Source organism: Ascidia mentula, chromosome 1 (genome assembly GCF_947561715.1).
Source record: "Ascidia mentula chromosome 1, kaAscMent1.1, whole genome shotgun sequence".
NCBI classification, from domain to species: domain Eukaryota; kingdom Metazoa; phylum Chordata; class Ascidiacea; order Phlebobranchia; family Ascidiidae; genus Ascidia; species Ascidia mentula.
The window spans coordinates 27,387,298-27,409,270 of record NC_138566.1 but is presented as its reverse complement, the minus strand read 5'-3'; the positions used below and the strand labels follow the sequence as shown (position 1 = coordinate 27,409,270).

The following is a 21,973-nucleotide window of genomic DNA, read 5'->3' as shown; positions in this document are numbered from 1 at the left end:
CCATTGGAGCGTTATGGGACGTGAAAGTATATATAATTACGTGGAATAGAAACATTGGGAAAGTTGTTGATGTCATTTTTGCCACAATGTCCCCACGGAACAATTTCAATATAGTACGTTTAAATTACCTGATACTTCTTCAATCTTTTCCACCAGAAAGTGAAATATATCTGTTGTTTTTACGCTGGCGACGTTAGCATTGTAGGAATTGCCAAGACTCGCATTGTGTGCACTGCATGCAGTTTCAGCATCTGTGTTTGAACTAACTTCAGGTCCGATTAGAAATTCCTTGTATTCGTCCAACTTGTGCCAAGTTTCTCCAAAAACAACAAAAATCATGAATCCAAGTATTATGGTCAATACTTTCATCTTATCGAACTTAAACCTGAAATTAGTAGCGATCCCAGAATAGTTCGACGAGCATTTTAAAAAATACATTTTGTTCAATATCCGTGTGTTAATAGAAAAAAACTTGTGTCAAGTTTTGAAAACAATGACAAGAAACAGAGTTAACATTTTCACATACGTAGTTGAATAAAAATGCGCATTTCTTGTGCAAGCGTGGAGTTGTTTGTTAGGTCTTTGCAGTGGAGCGATGCTATTAACATTGGAAGTATTATCTTACGTTACAATAAAAATATAATTATAATGTTACTGATCATCCTGAAGTACTAAACTATCTAAAAAGCTGCTACAGTTGTTGCGTCAATGCGTTATCTCTCACCATTAAATGTGCAAAAAATGAACGCATCCTCGAGCTGTCTTTGTGCGGATATGAGTAAATTGTGTGGGATTTTTGATCACGTAGTGTTGTCATCACTGGGCTCATACATAACTGCTATGGTGGCTACATGATCTGAAAATGTAATACGGAGTTTTATTTGACCGTTAGATGCTTGTTAATTATGAATTAAGGTTCGAATAAATATTTCCTGTTGTCATCCAACTTAACCCAAGTTTAAGCAGCAACAACAGGAAGTAAAACATCATAATCAGAACTCTCATGTGTTGTCTTAATACCTGGAAATATCACTATGTGGCTGTTTTTGCGCTGAGGCGAACACTGAAGTAACCGCAATACTTCCTGAACTGGTGAATGCTGACTGAAGGAATCACAACATCGCCTCTAACGCAGAAACAAACCGTCTTTCTCAGCACGGAAATGAGTACATTGTAAAACATGTGGGAGTTCTAATGACGTAGTGTTGTCATCGAACTAGTTCGCACAGGTTGCAGCGACCATACATGAAGATGTGGTGCCTGAAATACGAATGACTTCTCGAATAGCTTCAAGTCCCTCGTAACTGTTTTTCTTGTGACTTTATCAAACTTTTAAAATCGAAATTAGTATTTGACGGTTCTGACGTATTTGGTGTTTCTCAATTTTTTTCTGTCATCTTTAATAACGTTGCTGTGTTTCGCAGACAAATAAGTTTGGAAACACTGATCTCGACGAACATAACTGCAATAATGCTGCTACTGTTATAAGTCACAGTTGTTGAAATCATTCACATGGGTTATGACGTCATATAAAGGAATGATGAACAAATGTTAAAAAACACTAAATTGAGAAGGCCTGGGCAAATATATTTTTTCTTCCATCATTACTTTTGTTTCCTTACTGAACCGCAAATTAGACTTACCAGCTTGCATGGTTATGTGTACGGATATGAATCGATGTGTGGGAGTTCTATCTTAGGATGTGATATAACGACAAACATGATATAACGGGAAATACATGATTTCTTTAAACCACACGATATAACCTGGAGTTTTTGTGTTAGTTTCCAACAAAATATCCTTACTTACCAATAGATCTGGTCCCTATCCCATGGTGCTTTGGTGACCAGCTCTGCGAATGTGAACAACAAGCTTTAACCTTTCTATGATTAATCTTTATAAGGTTGTGTTCATCACTCAAAACCAGCTATCGTAAGTCAAAGGAACGACGTTTTTGCCTTTTTATCGTTGATACTTCGTTGAAATTTTTGTGTTAGTTTTTATACTCAAACATTTTTGTCCGATATAAGCAGTATTAAAATGTGGCTGCTTACTGGTGTTTTGTCCGATTGTAGAGGAAAATCATCATGACGATATTCAATACGATGACAATGACCACAAGTACGATTAATACAGTAACTATCCTTAAAATGGTGTTGATGATTTCATGTGGCAAGAATTCCTTTAAGTCCATATATTGTATTTATGGCCTCCGTTTGATATTCACGTCTCCTAGACTTGTACAGGCCTAGGTGAGCCGCACTGGATGCTTGTGTGTTGTTGCTGGTTATCTTCCTTTTGGTGGCCGTGTGTGTACATATAGGCGCAATCAATCATTATAGCCCTTGTATTTTACACGCTGTTTAAATATTACATGAAAACCACCACAGCTTTAAAGTTGAGATCGAAATAAAAGTTATATATAATTTATATTTCACTAATGTCACAAAGCGGTATAGAAGCACGTGGATAAACAACCAACTTACTGAAACACAACTAGAAGCACAAACAAGGAGCAAGGAGATAACAAAGAAAGTCGGGGACAGAATATACAACACTACGTCACAACCAACACGTTGCCTCGTTTTAACACTTAATTAAAAACACAAAATTCTGCAAAGAAATACAAACGTTTGCATGTAAAGATTTCATCCAACTTATATCTTTACAAACCCGGTCTCAACGCGCCTTGCATTCTTCACCCGTGCAATCCAAGACATATTTACGTACTTTGGACATAAAAAGTTTTCGAATATTTATAATTTTGTACATTTATTTATAAATAAGCAGGGCAACCACAGTTTTGTTATAATTTGGCTCAACCACCATTGATCAAAATAATGGCAACAAATTATTCGACTTTCATGTACGAACTTTCACCCCCACCCATGGCAGTGTTTCCCACATTCTTGTTTACGTATTCATTTTGCTTTATGACGTCATAGTCGTGGTTGGTGTTTCTGGGTGGTTGGTGTTGATTGGTTGGTGGAATGGTTTGTGGAACTATGTACGTTTCATCTCCATCCTCTGTAACATTCACTTTAAACCACACGATATAATCTGGAGTTTTTGTGTTAGTTTCCCAACAAAATATCCTCACTTACCGTTAGGTCTGGTCCCTATCCCATGGTTGGTTTGGTGACCAGCTCTGCGAATATGAACAACAAGTTTTAACCTTTCTATGAAAAACGTTATTTTCATCACTGAAAGCCAGCAATCATAAGTCAAAGGAACAACGTGTTTGTCTTTTTTATTTCAGAAATTTTTATGCAATAAATTTTTGTGGTACCCTTTATACTCAAACATTTTTGTTCGATATATGCAGTATTTAAATGTGGCTGCTTACTGGTGTTTTGTCCGATTGTAGAGGCAAATCATCATGGCGATATTCAATACGATGACGATGACCACAAGTACGACTAATACAGTAACTATCCTTAAAATGTTGTTGATCATTTCGTCCGATGAATGATTGTAGATTGCTGTTGAAGCAGAGGGTAAAGTGGAGCCCATAATATGAATTGTGTAAGCTGCAGACAAATGGCCAACTGTTTCGACCTAAAAGGTCTCACACCAGCTGCACTGATGAGACCTTTTAGGTCGAAACAGTGGCCATCTGTCTGCAGCTTACACACAGAATCAAGTTTAGATGTGATGGAAATATTTGACTTAAAATGCGATTTGCTCACGTATGGAAGTGGTGGTAAAAGTGGTTGGTTCAGATTCGCTGGTGGTTGGTTCCATTGTGATGGTGGTTTGTGTGGAACTGGTTGTATTGGTTGTGGTGGGAAAATGAGTGGTTGTTGTTTTGCTCGTAGTTGAAGGCGATGTAGAAATTGATGAAGCTTAAACATACGGAATCGACCGATTATTACTATTGTTGTTACATTTTAATACAAAATGATTTATATATATATGTGTAGCCCAACAGTTGTTCGATGATTCCGTTTTTGTGTTTGTAGCGGAATCATCGAACGACTGTTGGACAAAAGATATGTTTCATTTCGTATGAAAATGTAACAACAATAATAATAATGAAGTTTGCGTTTATAGCAGAATTGTTCGTACAGTGAAATCAGTACAAACATAAAATCTGATCTAGTTAAGGAGTGATTCGTGCTTGTTTTCGACCTAAATTTAGCAAACTGTTCGTTTTATGAGATTTACCTGCCGGTTTTCGTTGACAAATATATCCCGATGTTACATTGCATTCCGTACTTCTCCACTTGTATGTTGAATCAAGTGAAGTTAATGAACCCATTATCACACAATACTCTGTCCCTGATGTATCCGGTTCTGTTGAGGCCCACTGTCCATTGACAACATTTGATCCATCCGTCCACTTATAGTTGTTTGTTCCTGCAGCTCGTTTTGCTCCGATGTAGAACGAATATGGTAAAGCTTGCGAAAGAAAGAAACGCTAAAAAAATCTGCTTTTCTTAAAACGTAACACAACAAATATTATAACTTTGCAGTCGATTTTTAAAATCTTTCACATTTAAGTTCGTTTTTTAAAAAAATGTTTTTTTTTCGTGGTTTGAGTGCGTGGTTAAAATACTTCCACTTTGCATTCAATCCAAATGATTGTTGACAAAAGAACAATTTTACAGTTTTTCTTATGCTGCTAACCAGTCAAAGAAAATATCCTTTGCCAGGGATAACATGGCATCCATTCTTATTTGACCAAAATACGACTTGCTGGGGTAAGTCAGGGATATATCCCTGTATTATCTTTGCAAAGGTAACAGTTCAAGCATAATTCCATGCCTAAAGCCATAGCCGATAACCGGGTATAATTATCCCTGTTTTGCCAATTATGGGTCACAAACAAACGAAGTAAACTACAACGTAGCACAGTAACCTAACGTGAACCTTTATCTTGACGCACTTTCACAAAATATAGCAATTACCATCATGCTGTCGGTACCACCCTCGGAATTTAGTTGCACAAAGTAGTTTTCCTGCATTGTATACACATATCTTTGCAAAATTAAACTGGAAAAAACGTGGTAAAACCAAGTGAGTGTACTTCCAAATGTACGTAGGCTATGATTCATTTGTGTATATCACAGTTATAAAGCCTTGTTCAGGCTTTCAACATCAAAAACACTCTCTTCAACGTAGTTTAGGTGTTTTTTCATTGAAATTTCGTTTACCGTTTGTTGTGTTGATCTTCCCCAACAGATAGTTAAATATAGCTGTTGTTTCAGCATTGGCGAGAAATGCATTGTGTGCACTGCATGCTGCTTCAGCTTCTGTGTATGAAATAACTTGAGGTCCGATCAAATATTCCCTGTAGTCATTTAACTTGTGCCAAGTTTGTGCGAAACAAGAAGGAAACAAAAGTAAACTTAGAACGACTACAAACTCCATAACCTCGGTCTGAATAGGTGTGAAAATAAACGCTACGAAAAAAAACTGAAAAAAAACTGAAGAAAAACTTTTGTTTCGCACCCTGGCAACATAGGTTTATAATGTATTAGTTTACTGCCTGTCTCTTCATAACTTCTGTCTCCTGCATCGTAAAATCCAAACCGTGTTTATCATCGTGTTACCAACCCTCCCATCAGACGCAACCACACAACACACGGATGTGGATCAATGTTTGTTAAACGTGGGAGTTTATTTTCACAACGACTCACGTCCCCACACATCTGCTGTCTTAGTGACGATCTCTATGGAACCAGACTGTTGTTTGCTGGCTTTCATGTTATTTAGTTTCGTTTGGCTGATCACAAAAATAATAGTGTCTAAATCATCAGGGGTATCAGATAATTTGAATACGACAATGTTTTAACTTAACAAACAAATACAATAAAACACATATAATAAAAAGCATGTGGGTCTACAGTAAACTCTTAGATCTTTAACTAAAAAATATTTCGCATTGTATTTCTATCGTGGTTGTGATGTCTGCTTATAGTGGTGAGGATTCTGAGCAGAGGAAAGCTTCTTGTTGAATCAAACTAACTTACAATAACCATCAATGTTTTGGAAATGTTACATCTGATCACGTTTCTATCGTCGAGATCCAGAGCAGTGCAGAGTATCGTAACCATCATCCCCACCCCAGTCGGAAAAATTTCACCCGATCATAGATGAATTTTCATGCAATCATGTATAAAAGGATATATTCTTGTATTATCTTCTTCGTTCTTATTATCTACATTTGTGCCCTTAAAGGTAACACCGGCCAATGATAGATTTACTGCTATGATTTACCCATACACTACCAGTATATTCAGCTATTATCATACAATAAATACCCTTAATTTGCACCATGAACATGCTTGGCCAATAATAACACAATGATTTTGGCAACACGTTTTATTTGCTAAAACAGACTATATTAGTCTTCATCTGAAACTGGCAGTGTTGAGCTGCTGCTGCAGCTGCTACTGTCACTTGTATTTAATGTTGCTTGGACCCTGCTGCTTCTTCCACCATCCCAGTCCGAAACTTGAGATAGAACAGTCTTTACTTCATTTATTATTTCACTTGTCTTGGCATTTTCATGACTGGTGAACTTCAAACAGGCTAAAAAAATGATTATTTGAAACAATAACCAAAAATAAACTAAATTAGCACTTACAAAGCAGAATGGCATAAGCTTTCGAGTCTCGAAATGGGCGCTTTGTATGCTTTCTTCCTGGTCCTAATCCAGACCAAGAGTAAAGACAAGCCAGTTCCTTCTTCATAAGAGCTCTCAAAAAAGCTCTTATTGTACCTCTTAGTGTTGGTCTATCAATTTTATGAGCAAGTTGTTTGCAATCCTAAAACACACAGATCTGATAGAACTGACAAACATGAATGAACAAAAATTTAATACCTTAATTTCTGATAATAATCTACATAAAGCTTCCTCATTTCCAGCAGCTATAATTTCAAGTGGTTCCACCAAATTTGATTGTGCAGATTCAAGTGATACCAACAGAAGATTAGTTTTGTTGGCCTCTCTTCTCAACTGTGTCACTTCTGCTTGTATTGTTCGTAGCAAATACAAAACATTTGCATCCTCCGCACTTTTCCTCCGTTTGGGTGGTGGAGATTGTGGTACAATGAAAGTGCTAAAAATGGTGTCCAAATAAAAACATTCCTTCATGGTTATACCAAAATATCTTACTTCAGTGGGGTTTCTTGTGTTCCTGCATCGTCTTCCTCTCCTGTTGAACTGTCACTGACATATTCCATTGTATATGCCTTCTTTAAGCACCTTTGGTAAGAATCTAAAATTGAAAATATTGATGTATTAACAGGTTCCCAACCTTTTTCCCAAATTTACCCCCTAGCAGTCATTGAAAACTAAATTTACCCCATTCAAAATAGATGCGAAAGCATAAAGATTTCAAAATATATACCTGAACAAAATTATATGAAGCTTAAAAACACTGCAGTGAGGGGAAAAAACATCGAAATATAACTAATGCTTTTGCCAAAACATAACCATTCAAAAACTACATGCCATACAGAAAGTTTGCAAACTTTTTTGCTTACAAATTTAATACCCGGTAGGGAACCGTTGATGTATGATGGTTAAAACCAATTTTACAAAAACACAGCAAAAAATAATGTATGTATACTAGATTCACAGATGATTCGACAAGAGTATGTTTTCCATTCTGCTTCAGGTGTAGTTTTTGCCTGTACCATCTCTGCCACACTTCCATTGACTGGCCAGCGACATTTTGTGTCGCTGATCATCCAAGATTTGCAAACAACATCAGTTTGGCCGCCTTTCAAAAATTTTACGCAAACAAAATCCTTCATGTTTAAATCTGTAATGACACAATGTTATTTGGTTATAGGTACATAAAAGCAGAAGTTTGACTTACAATTTAAATGTAAACACTGCACAAAAAAGTTACACCAAAGTTAAATACAATGAATTATATCAACTGCCACAAATTTTTTTCTGAAAGGCATCAAAAAACATTTTGAAATCAAATTATTTAATTTTATCAATGAATAATCACATGATAGGTTTGATAGTTTTGAAATGCCAAAGTTTTGAGAATAAACAGGTGATTGAAACAAGTTTTGAATTTGGCAATATTTTTTAACCACAAAAAAAAATTCTCCATCTGCTTTAACAATGTCATAAACTTTGGCAACAGTTTCTCCATGTCTAATAGTACAATCTGACATTTTACTACTGTCAATCTCTGATCCATTGCATAATTTTGCTTTTCGGTAATGTTCTAAACTACCAAAGTTGTCCAATGATACTCCCTTATCTTTTGTTTTATAAACAAGTTCATTGGCCTTTCTCTCCTCCAGTATTGTACCTCTCAATATGTTCTCGTTCAGCTGGAATGCACGAGAAGCAACTTGTTCTAAGGGCTTGTAGCCAGAACGAACACATGACTTTAAAATTCCTAAGTAGCTTTCAAACTTAAAACAATTTACAAGCTCCAAAGATCCATATAACTGGCAATCATCTGGTAAATGCATTATAGAATGTACATTATATGAAACAAATCCTTTTCCATACAGCCTGCAAGCTTGGCTACAAAAATCAGAAAGTAAGTTTTTACACATGAGCACATTCTGTTCTGAGGTAGTTAAACACCTCATTGCCACTAAAAACTTCAAAAAATTTTTGTAATTTTGCTTTGGCAAAATTGACGTGTCCTTTAATATAACTGCCCCAACATACAGCATAAACATTCTTAATTCTGATGCTTTCCAGTAGCTTAAGTCAGACAAAGGTCGAAGTTTTCTGTTAAATTCCTTGGGTACATACGATTGGATACTTCTGATCTTTTCATTAAACTTCACAATGGCTAAACTTGGCATTTTCCCCTGATGTACTCTGAAAATTAAAAAGCCCTACTAAAAAGATGTTTCCTGAACCTAAACATTGTTGCTTTGAGTGGAACAAATGATTTGACAAATCTACTACTTTCTAAATTATACCTCTTAGTAGTACTAAACATTGCCAGAAATGAAGTTTTCTTAAAAAAAGACTAGCATTCTAAGTTTTTTTTAAAAAGACTAACAAGCATACAAACCTTGTTGCCCCTTTCCAATGAGAGAGAAGTCGTTTCATTACCCCCAAACAAGCCAAATGCATATAATCGAGAACAAATCCGGTGACCATATTGACTCCGAACTCTGCTAATACAGAAGTGCCTTTATGGTGTTCTTGGTCAGCTTGATTGATAAAATCCATATCAGTTCTTTTTTGGAACACTGATGTTTGAAAGCAGACATGCTTTGAATGAGGATCATAAAATCCCGTAACACAGCAACGCTCACAGCTGTGGTATCCAGAATGAGACTTAATTAGTTTTAAACTGGACCTTGCAGGGGCATCACAAACAAATATGCCATTACCAAAAAACTGTAAGCAAAGTTGACCTTTAACAATAGGAGTGCTCCGAAGTTCATCTAAATCCTTCAAAAACATTTTAAGGAAGTTTTCACTAACTGGCATTTCCCTATTTTTGCTTTTTTCTGTGGAGTATATTCCTGCACAAATGGGTCGCATTTTTGTTTTGTATACAGTTACAAGAATTGGATAGACTTTAAAATCAGGTGAGTGCTTAAATAATGGAAGACCATCTATGTTGATTACAAGGTTGTACTTTATTGTCCCTTGCATGTCTCTGTACAAGTAAAGCAAAAGTTTGTGCAAAGATTGAACCCAATTTGGTAAATGGACATATTTTCCATCACCCATTTCATGATACTGCAAAAGTGGTGTGGGAAGCAGACTTTTGTGTGTGCTTGGTAAACTTGGCAACACACTTTGCAGATCTTTTAAAAGTCTCGAAATAGAGCTTTTTGGCACATTTACTTCATTTAGTGCCCAGTTAGTTAAAATATCTGTTGCAGTCACTGGTTTATTGACAGATTTATCAACTGTAATTTCGGTTGATGTAAGATTCTCACTTTCCAAAACATTGTCGTCAGTTGCGGTGTATACACACTCCAATGATTCACTAGCTGCATTTGCTTCAAGTACAATGGAAGCAGGCCTATCTTTTTTTTGCTTTAATTTTCTACGTTCCCATTGCTGTTTTCGTGAAAGTTCACTGTAAGGTTTATAACTTGAACGTTGTAATTTGACTCTACTTCTTGGCATTTTCACAATAACCCTGCCTATATGTACTACTGATAAAATGAGCAAACCTGTAAGCTGTAAGCTACAAATAGGCTGTTAATGATAAAATCTATTTTAGCCACTACCACACAAACATATCATCAAACTGCACCAGGAAGTCGACAGCTGGGTTGCAAAACTATGATTAATGTTTGAAGTCAAACTTTAAAAAGGTCAATGACAGAAAATTTCCTAAAGTGGCCAAATACAAAAAAATTTTCTTACTGATGGACAAACAAGGATTTTTGTAAAAAAATTGTCATTAATACCATATAAGCTCATTTTTCCTATTTTTTATAGTGTCATAGGCCTACTGTCATTGACTACAAGTTCATCAGCAAATTACACATAAACGATGACAGTAGTACAGGGAAAGACACGGAATTATTATAAGGTCAACTGACACCAGATTTAATGACAAAAAAAAACATACATAATTATTTAAAGACATAATTCATCAAAAAACACGAATCTGACAAACCTTCTGTCGACTCTCGACAACCGCAACAGCAAAGGAAAGGTCCCCCCAAAAAACTTTAGAACCACGAGTTCTTACCCAGTCAGGCGTAACAGCTTGAAATTTTATAAAGCACAGGATGAAAAAATTTGCAAACTATTGTGTTTTTTTCTCATAATACTTTAAACCCAAATAGATGGATTTCCCAGTGTTAGCCAATGTTAAATTACCAACAAAACGATTCGCTTATTCCAAAAATAAACCGCAATTAAAAGCATGGAATAACATGTTGTTTTTTTCTCCAGATTTTTGTTACCAATCAAGAAAACTATTAAAATACTAACCCAAATAAAGAAGTTATGCGGTTACTATTTTGATGATAAATCATACATATGTAAAAGTAAAGCATCGCATATTTCTTTTATGTACGCATAAGATTCCTGAACATGATTTATCATTGAAAATCACACTTGATTTGCCAAGCACAATTTATCATCAAATCGTCAACTATAATTAAACATGATTTTGTTTTGGTTATCACGTCGCATGATAAACGGGAATAAATCAAACTTATACGCGCGTCACCGAGTATAGGCCGTGTATAACCCGAAGAAAATTTTTGACTGGGACGTCGTTCCTCTCCCACGCGGCTGTAAACTTCGTCGTGTGGTGGCGGCACAGAGTCGGGTTGGTTTCTATTCTTTCGTGGTTTAGCGGTTGCGTAAGTCGGTTCATCGGGGTCACCATTGGCTTCTTCTGCTTGAACAACATAGGTTGTAAATCGTATGAGAATGAATCCAATGTATTTCTATATTGTTGTCGAGTTGAAAGTTGAGGAACCTTAGATACAATTATCCCACAAAGTATCCCAGTATGGAACAGAAGGAAAATAACTGCCTAAGGAATATTTTATAATATTTGCTTCCTCACCATCAACTTGTTTGTCATCTGTCTCCTCATCATTGGTTTCTTGGTTGCTTCTGTAAACAAGTTTAAATGCTCAGATAGTTTTAAATGCTCCAAATTCACGTTTAAATTAAATCACGAACGTTTATTCACCTGTTGTGTTTTTTCCACCATAGGAAGGCAACAACAACACAGATGATTATGAACATGATTATTCCGATCACTGCCCCGGTAACAGCCGACGAACTGTTGTTGTTTGTTGAAGCTGCTGCAAAAGGCAACAAAGAACGAACGTAAGTTGTTACTGTGTATATTAAGCTTATAACCCTGATCAAAAAGTCTGTATAGTTTTCCTTGTTTTTGTTTAGCGTTGTTTTTTGAGCGATATTGATGATGACCATGAGTAGGCGAAATATGTATCAGTGAAAACAAACACTTTGCTATTGAGAAACAACTTAGGGTTAAAAATTGTACATTTATTTATAAATAAGCAGGATGCCCACAGTTTAAATGTCATTTGGCTCAACCACCATTGATTAAAAGAATGGTAACAAATTATTCGACTTTCATGTACGAACTTTCACCCCCACCCATGGAAGTGTTTCCCACATTCTTGTTTATATATTCATTTTGCTTTATGACGTCATAGTCATGGTTGGTGTTTCTGGGTGGTTTGTGTTGGTTGTTTATAGGTTGGTGTTGGTTGGTTGATGGAATGGTTTGTGGAACTATGTACGTTTCATCTCCATCCTCTGTAACATTCACTTTAAACCACACGATATAATCTGGAGGTTTTATGTTAGTTTCCCAACAAAATATCCCCACTTACCAATAGGTCTGGTCCCTATCCCATGGTTGGTTTGGTGACCATCTCTGCGAATGTGAACAACAAGTTTAAACCTTTGTGTGATTAACCCAAGGTTGTGTTCATCACTGAAAACCAGCAATCACAAGTTAAAGGAACAACGTATTTGCCTTTTTTATTTCAGATACTTTCTTGAAATTTTTATGCAATAAATTTTTGTGGTACTCTTTATACTCAAACATTTTTTTTCGATATAAGCAGTAATTAAATGTGGCTGCTTACTCGTGTTTTGTGCAGTAGAAAATCATCGAGGCGATATTCAACACGATGACGATGACCACAAGTACGATTAATACAGTAACTATCCTTAAAATATTGTTGTTGATTTCGTCCAATGAACGATTGTAGATTGCTGTTGAAACAAGGGATCAAGTTTAAATGTGATGCAAATATTTGACATAAAATGCGATTAACTCACGTATGGAAGTGGTTGTAAAAGTGGTTGGTTCAGATTCGCTGGTGGTTGGTTCCATTGTGATGGTGGTTTGTGTGGAACTGGTTGTGGTGGTAAAAGTGGTTGTTTCAGATTCTCTGGTGGTTGGTTCCATTGTGATGGTGGTTTGTGTGGAACTGGTTGTGGTTGGAAAATGAGTGGTTGTTGTGGTGATTGTAGTTAAGGGCGATGTAGAAATTGATGACGCTTAAACATACGGAATACACCGATTATTACTATTGTTGTTACATTTTAATGCAAAATGATTTATATATATATGTGTAGCCCAACAGTTGTTCGATGATTCCGTTTTTGTGTTTGTAGCGAAATCATCGAACAACTGTTGGACTAAAGATATATTTTATTTTGTATGAAAATGTAACAACAATAATAATAATGAAGTTTGCGTTTGTAGCAGAATTGTTCGTACAGTGAAAACAGTACAAATACAAAATCTGATCTAGTTAAGGAGGGATTCGTGTTTGTTTTCGACATAAATTAGCAAACTGTTCGTTTTATGAGATTTACCTGCCGGTATCCGTTGACAAATATATCTCGAAGTAACATTGCATTCCGTACTTCTCCACTTGTACGTTGGATCCAGTGAAGTTAATGAACCCATTATCACACAATACTTTTCTCCTGTTGTGATCGGTTCCCCTGTTGCCCACTGTCCATTGACAACAATTGATCCATCCGTCCACTTATAGATGTTTGTTCCTGCATCTCGTTTTGCTCCGATGTAAAACGAGTATGGTAAAGCTTGCGAAAGAAAGAAACGCTAAAAAAATCTGCTTTTCTTAAAACGTAACACAGCAAATATTATAACTTGGCAGTCGATTTTTAAAATCTTTCACATTCAAGTTCGTTTTTAAAACATTGTGATGTTTTCGTGGTTAAAATACTTCCACTTTGCATTCAATCCAAATGATTTTTTTGTTGACCAAAGAACAGTTTTACAGTTTTCACATGCTGCTAACCAGTCAAAGAAAATATCCTTTGCCAGGAATAATATGGCATCCATTCTTATATGATTAAAATATCACTGCTAGGGTAAAGCAGGGATATATCCCTGTATTATCTTTGCAAAGGTAACAGTTCAAGCATAATTCCATGCTTAAAGCCATAGCCGATAAACTAATTATTCCTGTTTTGTGAGTGCACTTCCAAATGTACGTATGATTCATTTGTGTATATAACAGTTATGCGGCCTTGTTCAAACTTTCAACAGCTTTCCTAACATCAAAAACACTCTCTTCAACGTAGTTTAGGTGTTTTTTCATTGAAATTTGGTTTACCGTTTGTTGTGTTGATCTTCCCCAACAGATAGTTAAATATATCAGTTGTTTCAACATTGGCGAGATATGCACTGTGTCCATTGCATGTTGATTCAGCTTCTGGGTATGAATTGACTTGAGGTCCGATCAAATATTCGTGGTAGTCACTATATTTGTGCCAAGTTTGTGCGAAACCACAAGGAAACAAAAGTAAACTTAAAACGACAACGAACTCCATGACCTCGGGCTGAATAGGTGTGAAAATAAATGATACAAAAAAAACTGAAAAAAAAACTGAAAAAAAACTTTAAACAACTTTTGTTTCGCACCCTGACAACGTAGGTTTAGAATGTATTAATTCACTGACTCTTCATATCTCTTCATAACTGCTGTCTCCTACATCGTAAAGTCCAAACCTTGTTTATCATCGTGTTACCAACCCTCCCATGAGACACAACAGCACAATACACGGATGTGGATAAATGTTTGTTAAACGTGGGAGTTTATTTTCACACCGACTCACGTTCCCACATAACTGGTGGCTTAGTGACGATCTCTATGGAACCAGACTGATGTTGTTTGCTGGCTTTCATGTTATTTAGTTTTGGTTGGCTGGTCATAAAATTAATGGTGTCTGAATCATCAGGCGTATCAGATTATTTGAATACGACATTGTTTAAACTTAACAAACACTTGCAGTAAAACACATACAATAAAAAGCATGTGGGTCTACAGTAAACTCTTAGCACGTTTTACTACATTGGGAGTTTTGAGATCGTTAATTAGAAATTATTTCGCATTGTATTTCTATGTATCGTGGTTGTGATGTCTGATTACAGTGGTGAGGATTCTGAGCAGAGGAAAGCTTCTTGTTTAATCAAACTAACTTACAAAAATAATGAATGTATTGGAAATGTTACATCTGGTCACGTTTCTATCGTCGAGATCCAGAGCAGTGCAGAGTATCGTAATCATCATCCCCACGTCGTTCCTCTCCCACGCGACTGTAAACTTCGTCGTGTGGTGGCGCCACAGAGTCGGGTTGGTTTCTATTCTTTCGTGGTTTAGCGGTCGCGTAAGTCGGTTCATCGGGGTCACCATTGGCTTCTTCTGCTTGAACAACATAGGTTGTAAATCGTATGAGAATGAATCCAATGTATTTCTATATTGTTGTCGAGTTGAAAGTTGAGCAACCTTAGATACAATTATCCCACAAAGTATCTCACTATGGAATAGAAGGAAAATAACTGTGTACAATATTTTATAATATTTGCTTCCATACCATCAACTTGTTTGTCATCTGTCTGCTCGTCACTGGTTTCTTGGTTGCTTCTGTAAACAAGTTTAAATGCACAGATAGTTTTAAATGCTCCAAATTCACGTTTAAATTAAATCACGAACGTTTATTCACCTGTTGTGTTTTTTCCACCATAGGAAGGCAACAACAACACAGATGATTATGAACATGATTATTCCGATCACTGCCCCGGTAACAGCCGACGAACTGTTGTTGTTTGTTGAAGTTGCTGCAAAAGGCAGCAAAGAACGTACGTAAGTTGTTATTGTTTATATTAGGCATATAACCAAGTGTGGCGTTGACAAGGTATTATTATCACTGAAATATGTATTTCGCCTCATAATTATCGTCAGTATCAAAAAAGTCTGTGTATTTTTCCTTGTTTTTGTTTAAACTGCGTTGCTTTTTTGCAATAATGGCGATGCCTAGAAGTAGGCGAAATATATATCAGTGCAAACGAACACATTGCTATTGAGAATGAACTTAAAGTTATAATATAACGGTTCATATAAATGTAGTCTTAAGGGAACTGTCTTTGTCGACTGGAAAGCTGACAACAAATAATTGAACCCGGTGAAGTAAAGTGATTGTGAAGTGATTGGTTGGGCATCTGTGGTTGTGTTCACACTGGTTAATGTTGATTTACCTGAGCTGGTTAAAGTTGTACTTTTGGTGTTTTTTACAATTGTGGTCGTTGTTGTAGCAGCTAAAAGGTACGAAGAAGACATAATTTCAACATTTATTTTCTGTGTCGTTTATATGGAATATACTGCGAGTTACCATTCGGTTTTCGTTGACAAATATATCTCGATGTTACATCACATTCCGTACTTCTCCACTTGTATGTTGAATCAAGTGAAGTTAATGAACCCATTATCACACAATACTTTTCATCTGCTGCGATCGGTTCATTCATTGCCCACTGTCCATTGTCAATATTTACAACATTTGCTCCATCCGTCCACTTATAGTTGTTTGTTCCTGCATCTCGTGTTCCTCCGATGTAAAAGGAATATGGTGGACCTTAAACAAGAAGAAGTGCAAACGTATTTGTTCGTTTTGTTTTTTACACGCTTTATTTCTTTTTTCACTTTCACTTTAACTCACATGTTTTTCTTTGTTGATTTCCACACTCACCTTTTCTAACATATAATTGTAATTATTTCGCTTCTTTTACTTGATTTTATACGCCCGAGTGGTTATGCTTGCGTGGCAAACGCAATGATTGGTTAACATGCTGGCAGCGGAATGAATGATGGATAAGCCAGGCAGGTCTCTGGTTGTGGCGAATGGAAAACACTGTTTTTATTGTGGCGAGAAGTAATTGTTGTTAAACGCTATATGCAGAGAAATGTCCTTTTTTGTTTTTGAACAACCGTTGTTTTATTCGCACTTTTACCAGTTTTACTCTTTTATAATTATTAGCGTTTCAATTTTATTACAAAAGTAGCCACCTTAGTCGTGGGTGACTCTAGGTCGCAAGAATTTTTTAGGAACACGGAAGATTTACAGCTGCTCAGTGTAACTTATATTACACATGCAGCTTTTTTTTGAAGTCGCTATTGAAACCAAAAAATCGGCATAATTTGAAAAGAAAGATAAACTTCAATACCTATTTTAACGTTTTTTTAGGTTGCAAAATAAGCAACAACCAACTGCAATTAATTCACTTTAGTTTCAAGCATTGCAAATACCTGTAACAGTTCCAATCTTTCCCTTCAGGAAGTTGAATTCTTTTGTAGTTTTAACATTGGCGAGAAATGCATTGTGTGCACTGCATGCTTTTTCAGCTTCTGTGTATGAATTATCGTGAGGTCCGATGAAATATTCCCTGTAGTCGTTATACTTGTGCCAAGTTTGTGCCAGAATGCCAGGAAAGCCAAGCAAACACAACGCAATCACAAGCATTGCAATAACTCTCTAACATTTGTCAACCTAAACACAGCCACCGTGGAGTTGATTACTTTGAGCAATTAATTATAGTTGATGAAATACATGGTTATGGTTTAATCGCTTCGTCGGTTCCAAAAATCTTTTACGATATTTTAATCATCATCTTTATCATTGGTGAAATTATATTTTTCCACTATTAAGTCCCGCACAAAAGAACTTTGCACTTGAAAGTTTCCTGACCCTGAATTATCTCGATTACCCGCTGGCACAGTCGGCTAATGCATAACAGATCCTCATAATCGCCTCAATGCGAATGTCGTGTTTCTCCAAAGTAGATCCCCGCCTCTCAACGAAAGAAACTCCACCCTGTTTCTCCTTCCGTACACAATCTGATTTCTAACTGATACATATTTCTACTGCTGTAAGGTAACTCTTCAACCGCATATTATCCAAACCATCTTGCATGGTTATGTGTACGGATATGAATCGGTGTGTGGGAATTCTATCTTGGGAACACAAAGACGCCTTCACACCTCAAACATTATATACCGGGAAATACTTCATATCGAAACGACGAAGCGATATTTAAAAGGTTCCAGCAACACCACAATTTACTTTTGATGTTTCTCCAACGTGAGGTTAAGTTTGTTCTGTACCAACATTGCAGTCACGTGATATTTCTGTACGTCATCATCCATGTTGTACTGTGTTATATCTGGAAGAAGGAAACCCACGTCCTCACCATCCAGATATGAGTATGTGGAAATTAACAAGTTTATTACTTTGCTTTATATTCAGAGCATTTCTTGCTTGTTCTCTATTCGTGTGCTGAGATTTTTTCTTGTTAGTTAATTTGTCATGCTGGGTTGGGACAATTTTCAAAATCATTCAAGGATTTCCCTAGAAACGTAAATTCTTGAATTACATAATTTTTAACCATTGGAAACTGGGAAATTTGACGAAGATTTGGGTAAAAGGTTTTCCGTCATTATTGTCGTTGTCGTTCACATCATGTAGCAAAATATGTTACATTTCAACTATACTTTTCTGCCGGCAACCTTAATTCCACACTGTTGATTACTTTCTTAAACTTCCAAATACCAACAGCTTTGCCTACACGAGGAACAACAGTTGTCTGTAACACGAAGGAAAAAGCAATCCTGAGGTATTCGGTATACCCTCAATAAATTCTTGAATTACGTAATTTTAAACCAGAGGAAACTGGGAATGTGTCACGTTGACGAAGATTTGTGTATAAACGTGACGTCATTAATGTCGTTGTCGTTTGCATCATGTAACGCAATATGTTGCAGAGATGCTATAGTTTTTCCGGCAACACTAATTCCGCACTGTTAATTACTTTGTGAAACAGCTATGCTTACAAGTACACGAGGAACAACAGTTGCCTGTAACACGAAGGGGGAAAGCAAACTGACGTCATTGCCTTTGTCTTTAGGAACGAAGACATAAACACGCATAATAAAGTAAATGTGTTTTTACATTAGTTTTCAACACAGTAAAACACTTTTGAACACATGCATCAAACCATAAATGCCTAAGACATAAACCCAAAGCGGTAAAAGAGACTAAATAAATTTGTGATGTCATCCTCACAAAGATTGTGACGTCATTCATAGGAATGTGAAATGAAAATGCGGAAGAAACAACACAAAACCACTCAAAGCTTGACAAAATTGTCCATTATTACTTCTTATTCGTTTCCTTTCCTAACAATCGCATAAGTTTGTTCCGCATCATTGCAGTCACGTGATGTATGTACGTCATCGTTGTGCCCACGTGCTTCCGTGTTGTAAGTTTGTGCATTTAAGCTTGTGTGTTGGAGGTGGTCGTACGTGTCACAATCCTCATTATTATTAACTTGGTCGTAAACCGCTTCGTTGGTTGATCCAACCCTGGATGAGGTTCCTGCTTTTGGTTGGTTTTTCTTCTTTCGTGGTTTTGCGGTTGCGTAGATCGGTTCTGCTTGGGTTGGGGTTGGGGTTGGGGCTGGGGAGGTTTCTTCTGCGTGGGAAACAAACGTTGAAAGTAGTAGTTGTGCATCATTCACTAGAACATATTTGTGGTTATGATAGTTTGAGAATGTGGTGATCTCCAATACCAAAAATAACATTGCTTTGTTTTGTTTCCATAGAAAGAAACCTTTTGTTAAACCACGAAACCAAAACATCCGCGCAAACTGATTGCTTACCTTGCTCTTCTCCTTCCCTTGTCTCGTTGACAATCTGCTGGTTGTCAGCTCTGCTTGAATCGGAAACACAACACGGTTTACTTCGGGTCAGTTGTGTCGGAACTTAAAACTTTCTGTAACCCATTGTTACGTCATACTGATAACTTTACCTGCGTTTCTTCCATAAAACCAATCCAGTGGTGACGAACAATAAGATGATGACGATCACAACCCCAACAACTGCACCAACGATAGATGAAGAATCCGTGACGTTTAGTGGTGGATTTACGTCAACTGTTGTTGGAGACGTGAGAAATTGAAGCCAGAAGAGCTATAATCACACCAAGGGCACCATTACAGCTATTTTTCTTGTGCTTTGTCGCTTGGCCTTCTGGCAAAATATAGGCTATATAAATTTGGTTGGCAAACAAAATAATTCTACCTTTCTTGTTGGTTGTTAATAGAAATGTGTCTTTGGCGTGGGTTGTTGTCACCAATGTTGTTGTTTTGCTTCTTGTTGTTGTAGATAATGTTATGCTCGCGGCTGAAGTTAGAAACCATATTACGCTGCGTTTCTGCAGATATATATTATATATTCGAAGTGGACAACGCAATGTCGGTAGCTTACATCTTTAATATCAGCACTAACCTCGCGATATTCGTTGACAAATATATCTCGAAGTTACATTGCATTCCGTACTTCTCCACTTGTATGTTGAATATCAAATGAAGTTAATGAACCCATTATCACACAATACTTGGATCCTGTTGCGATCGGTTCCTCTGCTGTCCACTGTCCATTGACAACATTTGATCCATCCGTCCACTTATAGATGTTTGTTCCTGCAGCTCGTTTTGCTCCGATCTAGAACGAGTATGGGGAAGCTTCAAATGAGAAATTTATTTGTGACACAATCTAACAAGCTTTTTTTCAGTAATAATATACTGAACTGTCGTTTTTATGGATTAGAACAAGCAGTTTTGCTTCCGAAATATTGCTAAAGCAAATATCCAGATTATCCCAAACATGTGTCAACTGTCTGTATGTTTCTTTGCTCTACTAAACGTGGCCTATACTAATTTCGAATACCTGTGAACGACTTTTCAGACAAGAAATCGGAAAGAGCTGATTTTCCTATGTTTGTGTTTAACAGTGGTTTGACATGAGCAACGTGTGCTCCATGGTTAGCGCATGCGTTTTCAGCATCCTGATACGAATTCACTGATTGACCTGGGACAAAGTAACAGGAAAGCAAATTAAAAACGACAACGTGAACAGTCTCATGTTGCAAAGTTCCTGTTGATAGAAAGAAGCAGTGCAACTATGGTTAAACGTACGTGGTTTTGCAAACTACGTTTTTACATCTAAAGAAATCTGCCTTTCTCTTAATGTGACAACTCAGCAAACCATTGCGAGAACAATTTATCTCCTGAGGGTTTCGGTCCCTCTGTACTTTATTTGTCCCAACTGTCCATTAAAATCGTTAATTTCTTTATTGACCATGATTCGTCATAAACAATATCAGGGTCGGTTTATGAGGCATTGTAAACCCAATTATTGCGAAATCTTTGCACTAAACCTCTATGATTTACGGGAGTTGGCTCAAAAACCACATAGGCCTAACATATTATTATAAATAAATAACCTGACTGAATAACCATAACTTCACTCAACAAATACACGATTTTAACAATCCTTGTTGTCCTCGCCCGATTGTAAGCAGCAGGCCTAACACTTGCTAAAACGGGATGATGCACTGGAACGCAATATATGCCACAAGCGACCTTTGTACGGATATGAGTAACATGTGGGAGTTGTTATCACGTAATGTTGTCATTACACGACTGTTGTATGCGATTGTAACGACAATGTGCTTGGGTTTCGGGAAATCATCCCAAATTCCAGTTTACCTGTTTACTTAGTCATTAATTGGGATACTTTTATATATTGTATTTATTTAGGATGGAATTGATGTAGGTGCTTATGCTGTTGTAACTACCGTTGTAAAACATATTTAGGCAGCAAAACGTGGCTGTTTTCCAACTGAGGTGAACACTGAAGCAACCGCAATACTTCCTGAACTGATCAATTCTGACTGAAGGAGTCAGAACATCGCCTCTAACGTAGAAACAAACCGCCTTCCTTTGCCCGGAAATGAGTAAATTGTAAAACGTGTGGGGATTCTAATGACGTAGTTGTCATCGAAATAATTCGCACAGGTGTAGCGACCACACATGAAGATGTGGTGCCTGAAATACGAATGACTTCACGAATAGCTTCAAGTCCCTCGTAACTGTTTTTCTTGTGACTTTCTCAAACTTTTAGAATCATAATTCATTATGATACCTGGTGGTCAAAGCCTATTTTCAGTTCAAATTCCGTTGTTGTGTTCCGCAAGCAAAAAATTTGGAAACCCTGATCTCGACGAACGTAATTTAGCTGCAGGAAAACTGTTGTAAGTCACATGCGCATTTTCTATCCTTTATGTTTAAAAAGTCTGCTTATGTGGATTTTTTAGAGAACTTCTGATACTTGCGCGTCAGCGGTGAAA

General features: G+C 36.7%; 2 protein-coding genes across 2 annotated transcripts in view; both read right to left on the bottom strand.

The window, feature by feature from the left end:
* The window catches only part of LOC145891263 (uncharacterized), a 34,723-nt gene that overhangs the window by 5,608 nt on the left and 7,142 nt on the right, over nucleotides 1-21,973 (bottom strand). The window lies entirely within an intron of this gene.
* On the bottom strand, nucleotides 7,721-10,087 carry LOC145914094 (uncharacterized). The gene is made up of 2 exons (XM_083001873.1): nucleotides 9,012-10,087; nucleotides 7,721-7,775 (listed from the first exon to the last, which is right to left on the bottom strand). Exons 1-2 carry the CDS (start codon nucleotides 10,085-10,087, stop codon nucleotides 7,721-7,723), a joined length of 1,131 nt encoding a protein of 376 aa, XP_082857999.1.